This window comes from Terrapene carolina, unplaced genomic scaffold (genome assembly GCF_002925995.2).
Source record: "Terrapene carolina triunguis isolate 2854851 unplaced genomic scaffold, T_m_triunguis-2.0 Scaffold35022, whole genome shotgun sequence".
NCBI lineage: Eukaryota > Metazoa > Chordata > Testudines > Emydidae > Terrapene > Terrapene triunguis.
In genome coordinates this window covers 2,758,874-2,771,672 of record NW_020699373.1, presented here as the reverse complement: position 1 = coordinate 2,771,672, position 12,799 = coordinate 2,758,874, and the positions used below count along the sequence as shown (strand labels likewise).

General features: G+C 44.3%; 1 protein-coding gene across 1 annotated transcript; it reads left to right on the top strand.

Moving 5' to 3' along the window:
• Window positions 1-448: 448 nt before the first annotated feature.
• Window positions 449-3,694, top strand: LOC112114762 (cyclin-dependent kinase 4 inhibitor B-like). Its single transcript, XM_024211631.3, has 2 exons — window positions 449-577; window positions 3,328-3,694. Exons 1-2 carry the CDS (start codon window positions 449-451, stop codon window positions 3,607-3,609), a joined length of 411 nt encoding a protein of 136 aa, XP_024067399.2. The 3' UTR covers window positions 3,610-3,694.
• The last annotated feature ends 9,105 nt before the right edge of the window (window positions 3,695-12,799 follow it).

Sequence of the window (12,799 nt, the reverse complement as noted above, 5' to 3'; positions counted from 1 at the left end):
GGGGAGGGGACAGGCGCGGGGCGGGGAGGTGCACCAGCTGTACGAAGAAAACAAGTCCTGAGCTTCTCCAGCCGAGCCGCAGAGGCGGTGTCCCTGCAGCCGGCACTCACCTCTCGCTCGGCGGTGCTGAACCTGGGCCGGGGCGCAGCGGGGGAAGAAAGAGGAGGGCGACGCGGGAGAAAGCCCGGGGAGCTGTTCAGACCCGCCTGCCCGGTGGTGGGCACCGCGGGAGCTGCAGCCACCCCAGGAAGCGCCGCTGCCCCTCGGGGTTCTCGGAGGAGAGGCGACCCGGCAGCCGCGCCGCGCTCTGATGGCTTAGGAGACCGGTGCGAGCTGGAGCAGCCCCGGAGAGCTCCAGCCCCGAGACTTTGACGAAAGGGGGAAGCGCAAGACCGGGGCCCCGGACACTGGTGCTAATTGATGTGAGATCCAGCAGCGAGGAAGAGGCATGGGCCAGCCCGGGGCCAACGACATGGCCAGCGCCGCTGCCTTAGGGAATTTGGAGAAGGTGAGGGAGCTGCTGGACCAGAGGGCGGACCCCAATGCAGTCAATTCCTACGACAGGACGCCGATCCAGGTACAGGGACCAGCGAGAGGGTTCACGGCGAGCCAGGCAGGAGCCTCAGGACCCGGTGGGAGGTGGTGGTACAAAGAGGGGGGACCAAAAAGACTCCAGGGCTGCAGGTGCTGAGCCCTTAGCACGCTCTGGTTTTAGGGAACGCAGCGCCTCGTAGTTCTCTAAAAGCCTCGCAGGCATTCTACAGCTATCATCACACACAGCAGCTCCAAAGTGCGGGGAGCGTCGCTTGTTACTTTCACCCCGGGCTGACTGCTCATGGCGTGGGGGTGGCAAAACGACACATCAATGTAAGTCCTTCAGAAAGTCAGCCCATCCCCTTCCCTGATTGTTCTTTTCGCTATTTATTCGCCATGCACTCAATCATTCTTGCGGGCGATTAAAAAAAATTAAACCTGTTTTTGTTAGCGTGTGTCGCATTTTGTGACTGCTTTTACGCAGGGAGTGTTGTTTCTCATACATGTGCCAAAAATCACCCGTTCCGCCGAGAACGTAAAGTTGACACTATAAATATCAATGATAGCCCATAAAATCCAAAGGCGAAGCGGAATGGGAAATTCTATCCAGTGCATACAAACGCTAGACATTTTTTCACAAGATTAACAAAATGCTGAAATGGCGGTACACCATCTCGGTGGCCGCAGAAATATCTATAAGAAACAAAGTATTTAAAGTCATAAAACACTAAATTTGACTCCTCAGATAAACATCAGACATTATTAACATTCTAAAAGGACATGCTTCGGTTGGCTAGTTATAGATAAAGATATAAATATATGCCCGATTTAATATTTATCCTCTAGTATTTCTTGGTCATTTTCAGGGCCCGATCCTGCACCCCCTACTCAGACAAAGCCCCCATTTAGTTCTTTGGGGGTGATCTACATGAGGGAGGACAGTCCGAAGGAGTAGGCACCAAAGCCACAGTTATGAAATGATCGAAGAAAACTAGTTCATCTCACTTAACGAGAAAACCGAAAGTCTATTAAAAACACGACCTCCTTTGAAAGCAGTTTTAGTTTTAACAACCTATTGTTTTTATCTGTAACTGTAATTGTGACATGATGACTCAAACCCACCAAGTGCTTTAAATTCTCGAATTTCAATAATTGCTATATCTGTGCCTAAATATCATTTTCGGAAAGGGTGCCCTTTCATTTTAAATCTACTACAGGAAGTAGTGATATAATATTTTCGTCCGAGACCGAATACATTAACTAAACTATATACGAGTAGAAACACTAGATCATGGAGGGGAAAAAAGGGTATGCGTTAGAGTGAGTTATTTATGTCATATATAGTGAAGTACAGACATTAAAAACTTTAATCTCCTGCAGGAGTACTAGACAGTAAAGTACATTCTAAATCTTGATTTCTACTTAGGTTCAGTTATTTATGTATTTAGCAAACGTTTATGTATATTCTCGCATAAAACAAAATTGGAATGACCTGAAAAGCTATTGTGTAAGACCGGCAATGACCATTTGTATTACAACATCAACATTTTACTGAAAAGGAGTAATTTATGCATTTGATAATATCCCTTCAGTAGAAATTGTGCTGCATCATTTAATTTGCTGCACTTTTGTGAAGTATCTTTCAGTATTTAGATTTCAACATAAAAAAACTAACTTTAAAAGCAGCGAGCTTTCTAGTATGGTTATAAGGTAAATAGAAATTTTAGTGTCTTCATGGCCATTTGACTAAGTTAAAACTGTATTTTAAATCCCTTAAAAAGAAACACATAGACACAGGCGAATCATTGTTTTCGTAAAGTCGTACCGGCAGAAAGCATAACAGCTGTATAAGTGCGAGTGAATGATCTGCTATTTTAAGCGCAGGGGTGGGGTGGGGGAGTTGGAAGTGCCATAAACTAAAGCAAAGTTAATTATTTTTAAATTGAAATTCAGTATTTTTATACAGAGGGAAAGATTTAATTCTATATTATACCTACCATTCAAAAAAAACAGCTTGGAGGTAGTTATTGCTTTTATTGTTGTTATTCTTGTGCGTGTGTTTATAAATGAATTTCCTGTTTGAATTTTGTATTTTCATAATGAGCAGCTTCTTACTCAGGTAACATTTCTGTTCGCCTTAACGGGAATTCTGCCAGAGTAAGGACTGCGGGATCCCGCCCTTTGGGTCCACCTAAGAACCCTCCGTTTTAGTAAAATGTCAGACTTTCCTAAAACCGGGGTTCACGTTTGTGCAGATAAATGGTCGGTAGCATTTCTCTGTAGATGTGCTCACAAGCTGAAAGCGTTTTCCCCAAATACATGGTGCGTAAGAGGGGATTATTTACAGTATATCACGAATGTGCGCGCCTGTATGCACACTGATGTTTTAATACATACATGAAATAATATACACATTTACATACCTGGGGGGGGACACACCTAAGACTTGATTTTCTGACCATTTCAAACAGCTTACTGTTTCTCTTGGTCTTGCAGCCTTTGTGGTATTCGACGCCTTTGGAGCCTAGGAGGCGATTGACTCTGATCAACATTTTATTAACCTATCTTCCAGATGCCCTGTTGTAGGTACAGGCCTGATCCGATTCCCATTGACTGTAATGGTAGTTGGATCAGGCTCAGACTGAAAATCACAATAGTTAACCCTTTGGCATGAGAATCCAATCCTGCAGTTCAGTCCCTACCCAGGCTTGGCCACCAGTGGGAGTCTTGCCCATCTAAAGAGTTGGCCAAACACGGAGTCAGTGACTGACGGCTTCTGCCCCTCTCCTCTAGGTCATGATGATGGGAAACACCCAGGTGGCGGAGCTGCTGCTGCAGAGAGGAGCGGATCCCAACCGCCCGGACCCGCGCACCGGCTCCCTCCCAGTGCACGATGCGGCGCGAGACGGTTTCCTGGACACCCTTGTGGCGCTGCACCGAGGCGGGGCTCGCTTGGATCTGCGGGACAAATCGGGCCGCCTCCCCATTGACCTAGCTGCAGAGAGCGGGCATCAGCAAGTGGTCAGCTACCTCCGAGCCCAGCCTGCAAGGAATGCCGCTCCGCCCCAGGCATAGGGCCCGGGCGGGTGGCCAGCTCCCTGCGGGGCTCTGCCCTGCTCAGCCACACAAAGCACTGAACTGCAGGCACCAGGTTCGGCTACAGCAGCCGGGTACCATCCCCCAGGACAGCTAGGAGCCGCCTTGTTACCCTGACACAGTAGGCTGGAAATCAGAGGGTGGCAGCAGGGGAGGCTGTGGCCACCATTCATTAGGTTGCACCCAATTTTGTTCATCTTTAATCCAATGCTGTACCCTCCCCACATTTACAGAAGAGTCCACATTAATTGATGTTATAATATTTCCTCCTAGAACATAACTTATTGTCCGGCTTTTTTTCTTAAATGTATGAAGTATAATAAAGAGGAATAATATATTGTAAATATGCCACTTGGAAATGTTCTCAAATGCTCTAAAAGCAAACACGATCTTTGTTTTTGTTTTAGATTTTTACTTTGCACAAATATGTATATTAGCTTATACTTGAAAAAAAATAAAAATAAACATTCAAACACTACCACTGTAAAGGAAACCATGAAGGTAAATATACCACTTAAATTAATAAACTATTACTAGTCTGACAGAAGCCAAATCTTTGTGTATTTCTTGGGTTGCAGTTTTCCTTCCCAGACCTGGAATACGAACAGATGCTTCCCAGTGCCTGGATTTTCGAAAAGATGCGGATAGGAAAGAAGCTAGACGTCTTTTCAAACATAGAAACCTGAGAGGGTCTAATAATTTTATATTCCTAGGGCAGGGGTCGGCAACCTTTCAGAAGTGGTGTGCCGAGTCTTCATTTATTCACTCTGATTTAAGGTTTGTGTGCCAGTAATACTTGTTAACGTTTTTAGAAGGTCTCTTTCTATAAGTCTATAATATATAACTAAACTATTGTTGTATGTAAAGTAAATAAGGTTTTTAAAATGTTTAAGAAGCTTAATTTAAAATTAAATTAAAATGCAGAGTCCCCCAGACCCGTGGCCAGGCCCCGGGCAGTGTGAGTGCCACTGAAAATCAGCTTGTGTGCTGCCTTTGGCACGCGTGCCATAGGTTGCCTACCCCTGTCCTAGGGCCAGATCCAACTCCCATTGATGTTAATGGTTGACTTTGATTTTAATAAAGGCTATCTGAGGCTCATAGTGCTAAAATGATCGTTTTATTTTATTTAACAGGGTTTTGGATAATTAGGGGTACTCCTATTTGCATTTTAGACTCAAATTTTCACTTTACAACTGAAGGTGTAGACTATATCATCAGGTGAAATCATGTAAGATGTTAAAAGTCGCTATAGTAATAAAATATTTGCAATGTGTCCCACAAAGATTAAGAACATAAGAATGGCCACACTGGGTCAGACCAATGGTCCATCTAGCCCAGTATCCTGTCTTCTGACAGTGGCAGGTGCCAGATGCTTCAGAGAGAATGAATAGAACAGGGCAACTATCAAGTGATCCATCCCTTCCAGTCCAAGCTTCGGGCAATCAGAGGTTTAGGGACACCCAAAAACTGGGATTGCATCCTTGAACATGTTGGCTAATAGCCATTGATGGACCTATCTCCATGAATTTATCTAAGTCTTTTTTTAACCCAGTTATACTTTTGACTTTAACATCTCCAGGCAATGAGTTCCACACTTGACTGTGCCTTGCCTGTAGAAGTACTTCCTTATATTTGTTTTAACACTGCTGCCAATTAATTTCATTGCAAGAACCAATAGTTACCCATTATGTGAAAGGGTAAATAATATTTCCCTATTCATTTTCTCCAACCATTCATGATTTTATAGACTTCTATAAGATCCTCCCTTAGTTATCTCTCTAAACTGAACAGTCCCAGTCTTTTTAATCTCTCCACATATGGAAGCTGTTCCATATCCCTAATAATTTTTGTTGCCCTGCTCTGTACTTTTTCCAATAGATCTCTTTTTTTTAAAAGATGTGATGGCCACAACTGCATGCAGTAATCAAGGTGTACCATGGATTATAGGATATTTACTGTTTTATTATCTATCCCTTTCCTAGTGGTTCCTAACATTCTGTTAGATTTTTTTGACAGCTGCTGCAAGTTGAGCAGATGTTTTCAGAGAACTATCCACAATAACTCCAAGATCTCTCTGAGTGGTAACACCTAATTTAGACCCCATCATTTTGTATGTATAACTGGGATTACGTTTTCCAATATACATTACTTTGCACTTATCAATACTGAATTTCATCTGCCATTTTGTTGCCCAGTCGCCCAGTTTTGTGAGATCCCTTTGTAATTCTTCACGATCAGCTTTGGACTTAACTATGCTTTTTGTATGCTTTGCAAATTTTGCTATCTCGCCCCATTCTTTTTCCAGATTGCTTTACAAAGTGCAGTGCCACAAGAAGGAAACTGTGAATGATACAGGTTTTTAGAAATCCTATGCTGCCTGACACTGAAAATACAAAATAGTTCTATACATTTCAATATCCTGATGTTCCCTGTCTCTTCATTTCTCTTTTAATTCCCTAAAAAAACAACCATCACCCATATCCAAGAACAAAATATTCAGGACCAACTGTGTATGTGTGTATATACATTTACAATCAATTTAGGAAAGTCTCACCCCAAAATGGAAGGAAGTCTCAAATACATATTAGGGAGAAATTACACTGAAAAAGTTGAGCTTCCACCAACAAGAGAGAGAAATGAATACATTAAAAAAGGACTATTCATCTAAGCAATTTCAAGCCGTTGATAATGTATCCAAAGGCATAATTTCTCAGCAAGAAAACAAAAAGCTGTAACCCAGAATTAAAAAAATAGAAAACAGAATCCAGTAAGTCAATACACACTCCAATTTTTTATATTTTTTATTTTGGATCTGCGTGGTCAAAATGTTCTTACTATTATGAGAGAGATACTCTTATCTTTATAGAGTTGAAATTTTGGTGGAAATAGAACAGAGCTGGTAATACACTAAGAGGCAAAAACTCACGATAAAAGTAATTTCTTTCTGTTCTCTGACTTTGAATGACCTTGATCATATCAGACATCCTGTGTCAACTGCTCATTACAGAATGAAATTCACCCCGTGAAGAGGGCTAGCAAGACTCCTATGTCTAACGGTAACCCATGACGAATAAGTATAAGTGAAGGCCTTACGCAGCTCCTCTGCAAGGGGTGAATGTTAAACTATTTTCCATACAGATTTGCTCTCCTCATTTTATTTATGTTTCTAACAAATCTGGAGGAAATCTTGTTCAGTTTACTCACATGCGTAACCCCACTGATCTCTGTGGAATTAGCTGGGCAAATTAGAAGGCAGGATTTGGTCCCTTATTTGGATTGTTGCTGTTCACATCCCTGCCATTTAAAAAAGAAATCTCTTGTAAACAGTAACCGGCTCTTCACCAACCAAAGGCCTAAAACAGATTATTCTCCTCCCTCTGGGGAAAGATTAATGGAGATTTTTAAACGGCATTATTTACTTTCATTTGAACTCTGGGGGAAGAGAGGATCCCTCTCCCGACCTTCCTAAAAGCAACCTCTGTAAAACCAGTATTTGCTTTCTGGACTCCATTCTGGAAATTGTGCCATTGACTTCCATGGGAACAGCAGCAAGAAATGTGTGCAGTGATAATCGTGTCCACCAATTTTAACTTCCCTTAGTTGACATGAAAGTTAAACATCAATAGACCAAAATTCAAGCTCTCCTCACTTTTCAGAGAAGGCAGGTGACGGGAGAATGTACTTGTACTTGAGCTCTGGCGACCCATACCTGGACTACTCCGATAGAGCACCGCACCCCCTCCGAGCACTCCCCAAATCACCCAGGACCATTGAGAAGCGTGCTGGGGACTGTGGGAAAAGCAGGATATTCACGTTAAAAAGCAGACACCACGTCTCCAGGTCTGAACCACGGCTCAGCGAGTGGAAGGGTTCATTGAGAGCCTGCAGTGTCAACTCTATAGATTGGGGGGTAATAGGAACGACACTTTGGCTACACATTTCTATAAAGTAAAATTGCCCGAGGTGCCCAGTATCTAAAAATCTTCATGGCTATTGTAACTTCATTGCGAATTCGCCATGTTCATGTTTAGCACCGCGGCGTGTTTATAGAAGTAGCAGAGACATTCGATTAACAGGAGTGTTTTTTATTAGTGGTAACGAAGGTTATGCATAAGCATCAGTAGGAAAATCGCTCCCACAGACCGCGAGAAAGAGAAGAGCAAAGGTGAGCGGTTCTGGCCCCACAGGGCCCCTGGAGAAAAAAATTGACCGGCAAAAATATAAGCACAGGTGTATCATATAGGGCCACATTCTCCGCTGGTGTGTGGCAGCATAGTTCCACTGGAGTCAGTCGAGAGTGGCAGATTTACAGGGAGATTTACAGTATCCCAACATTTATTTGACAATGGATTAAACCCTATTTGATACACAGGTAGGCGTTGCCCATAAATATTATTTTCACACTAGTTATCCTTTGGGGGCCTAATTGTGCTCTCTGGTGCAAGGGGAAGCTTTGCTATTAATCTTTTTGGAAAACTATGGGGCTGTTATGAGGCCACTAACGTATTGTAACCTGACCTTTCTCAATTTCCCCTGCCCCCTCCCCCCCAGCATTCATGCAGTTTCCCTGACTTTGATCCAGACTCTGCTCACTTTATTCATGTGAGTAAAAGGACCAGACAGATGATTTTCCTCTTTAGCTAAATTAGAGCTGCTGCCCAAGCCTGCAACTGGTTCTCCCACAACCATAAACATACCGGAAGAACCTCAGAAACTGGGAGCTGATCCTGCTACTCTAACTCGTGTGAGTCATTCTTACTTATGCAAGCGGTTCTAAGCGGCCTATTCAGCGGTGACGTTCACCACTGTGCAGAGGGGAAACACAGAGCCTATTGCAGCAACTGAGTTCCACTATTTTGAGGGCTGGAATGGCACTTAAGTAACTGCATAGGGCTTGTGCTGGCTCTCAGCGCAGGGGTGAATTTTATCGTGAGGAAGGTTGCCAATACATGACCCTTTAACATAAACTTTTGAACCCTCTGAATGTAGAGCCCATAGTATCTCAAGGGCAGCATCATTGGTTGACTGTTTGCAGCATTGGGCTTTCCAGACATTCTCTTTGCCTCGAATAGAATTATAGGGTTTGGACACTACTGCTTCTCTATTAACAAAATGTGTATAGTTTGTATTAAATAACACCATTGTAATTGATTTGTAATAACTTATCTAACACAATGGCATTATATACTTCCCCGGGATAAGGGACACTCCTACCAGCATTTTTGAACTGGTATTCGCATTAACTATTGATAACGATTGAAAAGGGGGTTGTTTTGCTTCCACCTGCACCACAGTGGGTCAATTTCTCCTTGCTTTACTCACATCAATAGTCCTAGTGAAATCAGTGGGACCACCAGCTTTGCTAAGGCAAGGCAGCAGGATTTGGCCCATATTGTTTAATTACTTAATCTACATTTTATTGCTGTAAGAATTTGTTAGCAAAAAAAAAAGCCACCTTTGTTATTAAATTCCTGTTTTCACTCATTCTTTTCCCAGAGGTGTTGGAGGAAGTTTTAAATGCTTGTTTTCAGGCTACTGAATTTTTTTTTTTTTTTTTTGACAGCCCAGAAGAGGCGGTCTCTGAAAATATGTAATATTCACTCTCTGTACACATGAGCCATCCCAGCTCCTCCATCCCACATTTACAGTACTCAAAACAAAAACAAACAAATTCACCCAAGTGCCCTGGAGTCCTCCTCCTCCCTAATAAAAACAATTCAGAAATATTCAAAAATCATCTTTCGAGACTTCCTGCCCTTGAAGTGTTCCCTGCATTCTCTGCCCACCCCAAACGCTCACTACATTTCTCTTGGTGTCTGGAATGTGCAGAGGCTGCACAACACCCAGGGCCTTCTGAAAACTGAACTGTCTACACTAAGGGGGCTATCCTGGCAGAGCTCCATCGCCCTACAACGGCCGGCCTAAGCCAGACCCCCAAGGCTGCGGCTGCTACGTAGTGCCCAATTCGCGCACCTGAGCCAGGCTCTTGTGCCCATTTTGTCTCTCTGCTGAAATGGCGCTGAGAGGAGAAGGAGTTCTCGTTTCTATCTGCTCAGCGGCATGGGAAGGACGGGAAGAAAGTATCTTCCCCAAACATCACCGATCTCGCCAGGATTCATTTCGTGGGTGCTGCCCCCAGATCAGAACGTAGTAAACTAGGGCATGATGAGCCGTTTCTGAGCTAACAAACAAAAAGTCCAGGAACTCCCTTCGACATGCTCTTAATACCCACTGGGAAGGAGATGTAAACAAGCCCAGATCAAACATTGTTTTCTACGGCATCTTCTTAATTTGCTTACCCAACACGGGGATTAATACATTGACTCAAACCTAACTTCCTTGAGAATTGGAGCATGCAATTTCTTTTGAATAATATCCCCCCGCGCTGCCCCTCACTTGCTAGGCTTGTGTTTGTTTGTTCGTTTGACACTTCACAAACATCTTGCTTTTCTCCCACATGACACATTGGGATCAAACCGAAAATAAAACAAGTCCGGGCATCCGCACCAACACTGGCGGGGCTGAGAGATCATCCTTAAACTCCCCGACCCACCGAAACGGCGTTTGCTTTTTTAACCACCACTTCTCAAAAAGTCACCTATCGGGAGAAGGGGGGATATGCCGCGCGGTGAGTTACCCCTGGCTGCAAGGAGGGAGTAAAGCAGGGCCCGATCTGCGGAGCGGCACAGACAGCAACGGATCCGCGTCTCATTCAAGGGGCCATGTGACAGCCGCGGACAATAGTTGTCGTTTGCAAGCGACACGGGCCGCTATTCAGGCTTTTTCCTCTGCGCCGCTTCCTACCTTCTCCAGGGAGCCGGTTCTGCGGGCTTGCGGAACCTCCCCGCCGGCCCGAGGGGACGCTCCCCGCTCGGCCAGAGGCTGGGGGGGAGGTGCTTCCTCCCCCAAAGGGTCCGATTAAAAAAAAAATCAAACTAGAGAGGAGAACGAATAATGTCGTAAGAGGCTTTATTTAAAAAAGGGGCTGTGATTGGCTGGCTTTCCTGCGGCGTTGGTGCACTTGGTGGAGGAGCCGGCGATGCTCGCTGGAGCGATGCACAAGGCTCCCCGCCGCCCGCCAGCGAGGGGGCGGACACCCTCGCTGCCCCCAGCGGAACTGCCCCCCTGCTAGGATCCAGCACCGGGTAGGGGGAGAGGAAGAAGAGCAGAACTGTCTGCAAATGAATGGAGCGCACGGCTGCTCGTGCAATGGCCTGGACCTGCCTATAGGGGTATCTCTAGCTAAAGCACTCCGGGGGCGGGGGGGAGGCGGGGGTGGATTTCCCGCTCCTTGTGCCCTGCGTGGACAGTTACTAACCTGAGCCCCGCAGGGTGCTCGCCCCAAACCGCTGCGCGCTGGCAGGAGCGCCCCCGCCAGCATGGGCATTAGAATAAAATGCACCGTCCGGTTTAAGCGCCCGAGAAACCTCCCACGCGTCAGGGCTGTTTTGCTCAAGATCATCCAAGGCTTCCTCGAGGCTTATCCAAGATCCAGGCCCCTTCGCCTTTCCCTCGTGGTGATTTTGAGGAAGCGCTGCAGCAGGCGGGCTGAGCCTGGCCACCCCGCTGAGAGCAGGTAGGAACCAACCTCAGAGAGGGGTGGGGATGGAAGGTGCCACGCTTGAGCCTGAAGGTGAAATTCCGGCCCCAGTGAGGTCAATAGCAAAATTGTCATCCACTTCAGTGGAGCCAGGCAAAACCGGACTGGCTTCACTATAGTAACCTGCTGGGTACTGTGTGTAGAGACAGCCAGTCATGCTGATACTCTCGCTGGGGTCATTTCTTATTCTTCCGATTGATTTCAGGAACTTCTGCTTACAGACTGATGGCCCGAGGTGATCCCATATTTAAGGGTGCACTATTTTGGCCCCCCCTATAATTTTCTGTAGTGTACAGCAGCAGATTTTGTAAACATTATAATAAATTACAATCAATAAAGGTCCACAAACTATTGCTTCATCATTATGGCACTCTGTTTGTTCCAAGTAGATAGAGCAGGAGATTTTTCTAGAGTAACGAAGGTGCATCTATAATCACCATCAAGGATTACAATTGGAGACAAACGTTCTCTTGAGTAGGCACCAAAAATATTATTTTGGAGGGAGAAAATGGCCGATGACACACGCACCACTATTTTGTGAATAGCCAGATAGGAAAGTCAGCATGTTTGCCTTTTCAATGTGATATTTTTAACAGTGAAATCTATTGGCCTGGTTTTATATATTGTTATTGTTATTGTATAAACATCCAAAACTAAGGTAACTTTGCTTATCAGTTCATAGAGTTAATTATTAAAAGTCATAGCTAAGGGATCCTGAGGGGCTCACTCAGGCAAAATTCAAGCACTTCAGTGGTAGTTTTGCTTGAATTGGGACTTCAAAACTGGCCCTTGCAGGGTCTGTTTGGCCCTGTGCAGTGGAGTTTAGGCCTTGTTTATTATGATTTATTGAATACACAATAAACAAAAGTATCCTGTGGATTATCTGTGGATTATAAAATGTGCAGCGATGTTAAACTGAGAAAGAGCACGATTTCTGTAGTCTAATAGGAAATGCCAAGACCGGTATTACCGGGCATAAAAACCACACTTTTTAAAAAATCCAAACAAGAGAGCCCCCGGTTCGGAGATTTAAAATATATATATATCACAGTGTTTGGAGCAGTAAATAATTCTATACTGCTGCTGGAATACGAAGCACCGGTTAGGCCACTGTACAGGGAAGGTTTTGATCAAGAGCAATTATGGAGTGTACATCATTATCTTTAAATATCCTTATTTAAACTAGATGATTGGCCTCCTTGCTTCAACCGCAGCGATAATAAGTGCTAAAAAAATATATCCTCATCAACATCACGTCTGTGATTAACCTGAAAAGCATAAATACCAAAATATGGGACTGATTCTGAAAATAGTTACTGCCTTTAAGTCACTGAAGTCAGGGTCAGAAACCCTGCTCTGGCCAGCATGTTTTGCCCTATATTTCTGAGCCCCCAAAAAACTATTTTATATAATTGAATTAAAAACAAAAATTAAAAAGCAAATTAGTACTAAAAAGTTCATTAAGGTATTCAAAACATGATTGTTTTTCTCTTGGAAGGCCAAGTTATGTTGTGACTGAGGCTATAAAACTTGGAATTCCCCCTCTGGCCCTATCAGGGCTGTTCTATA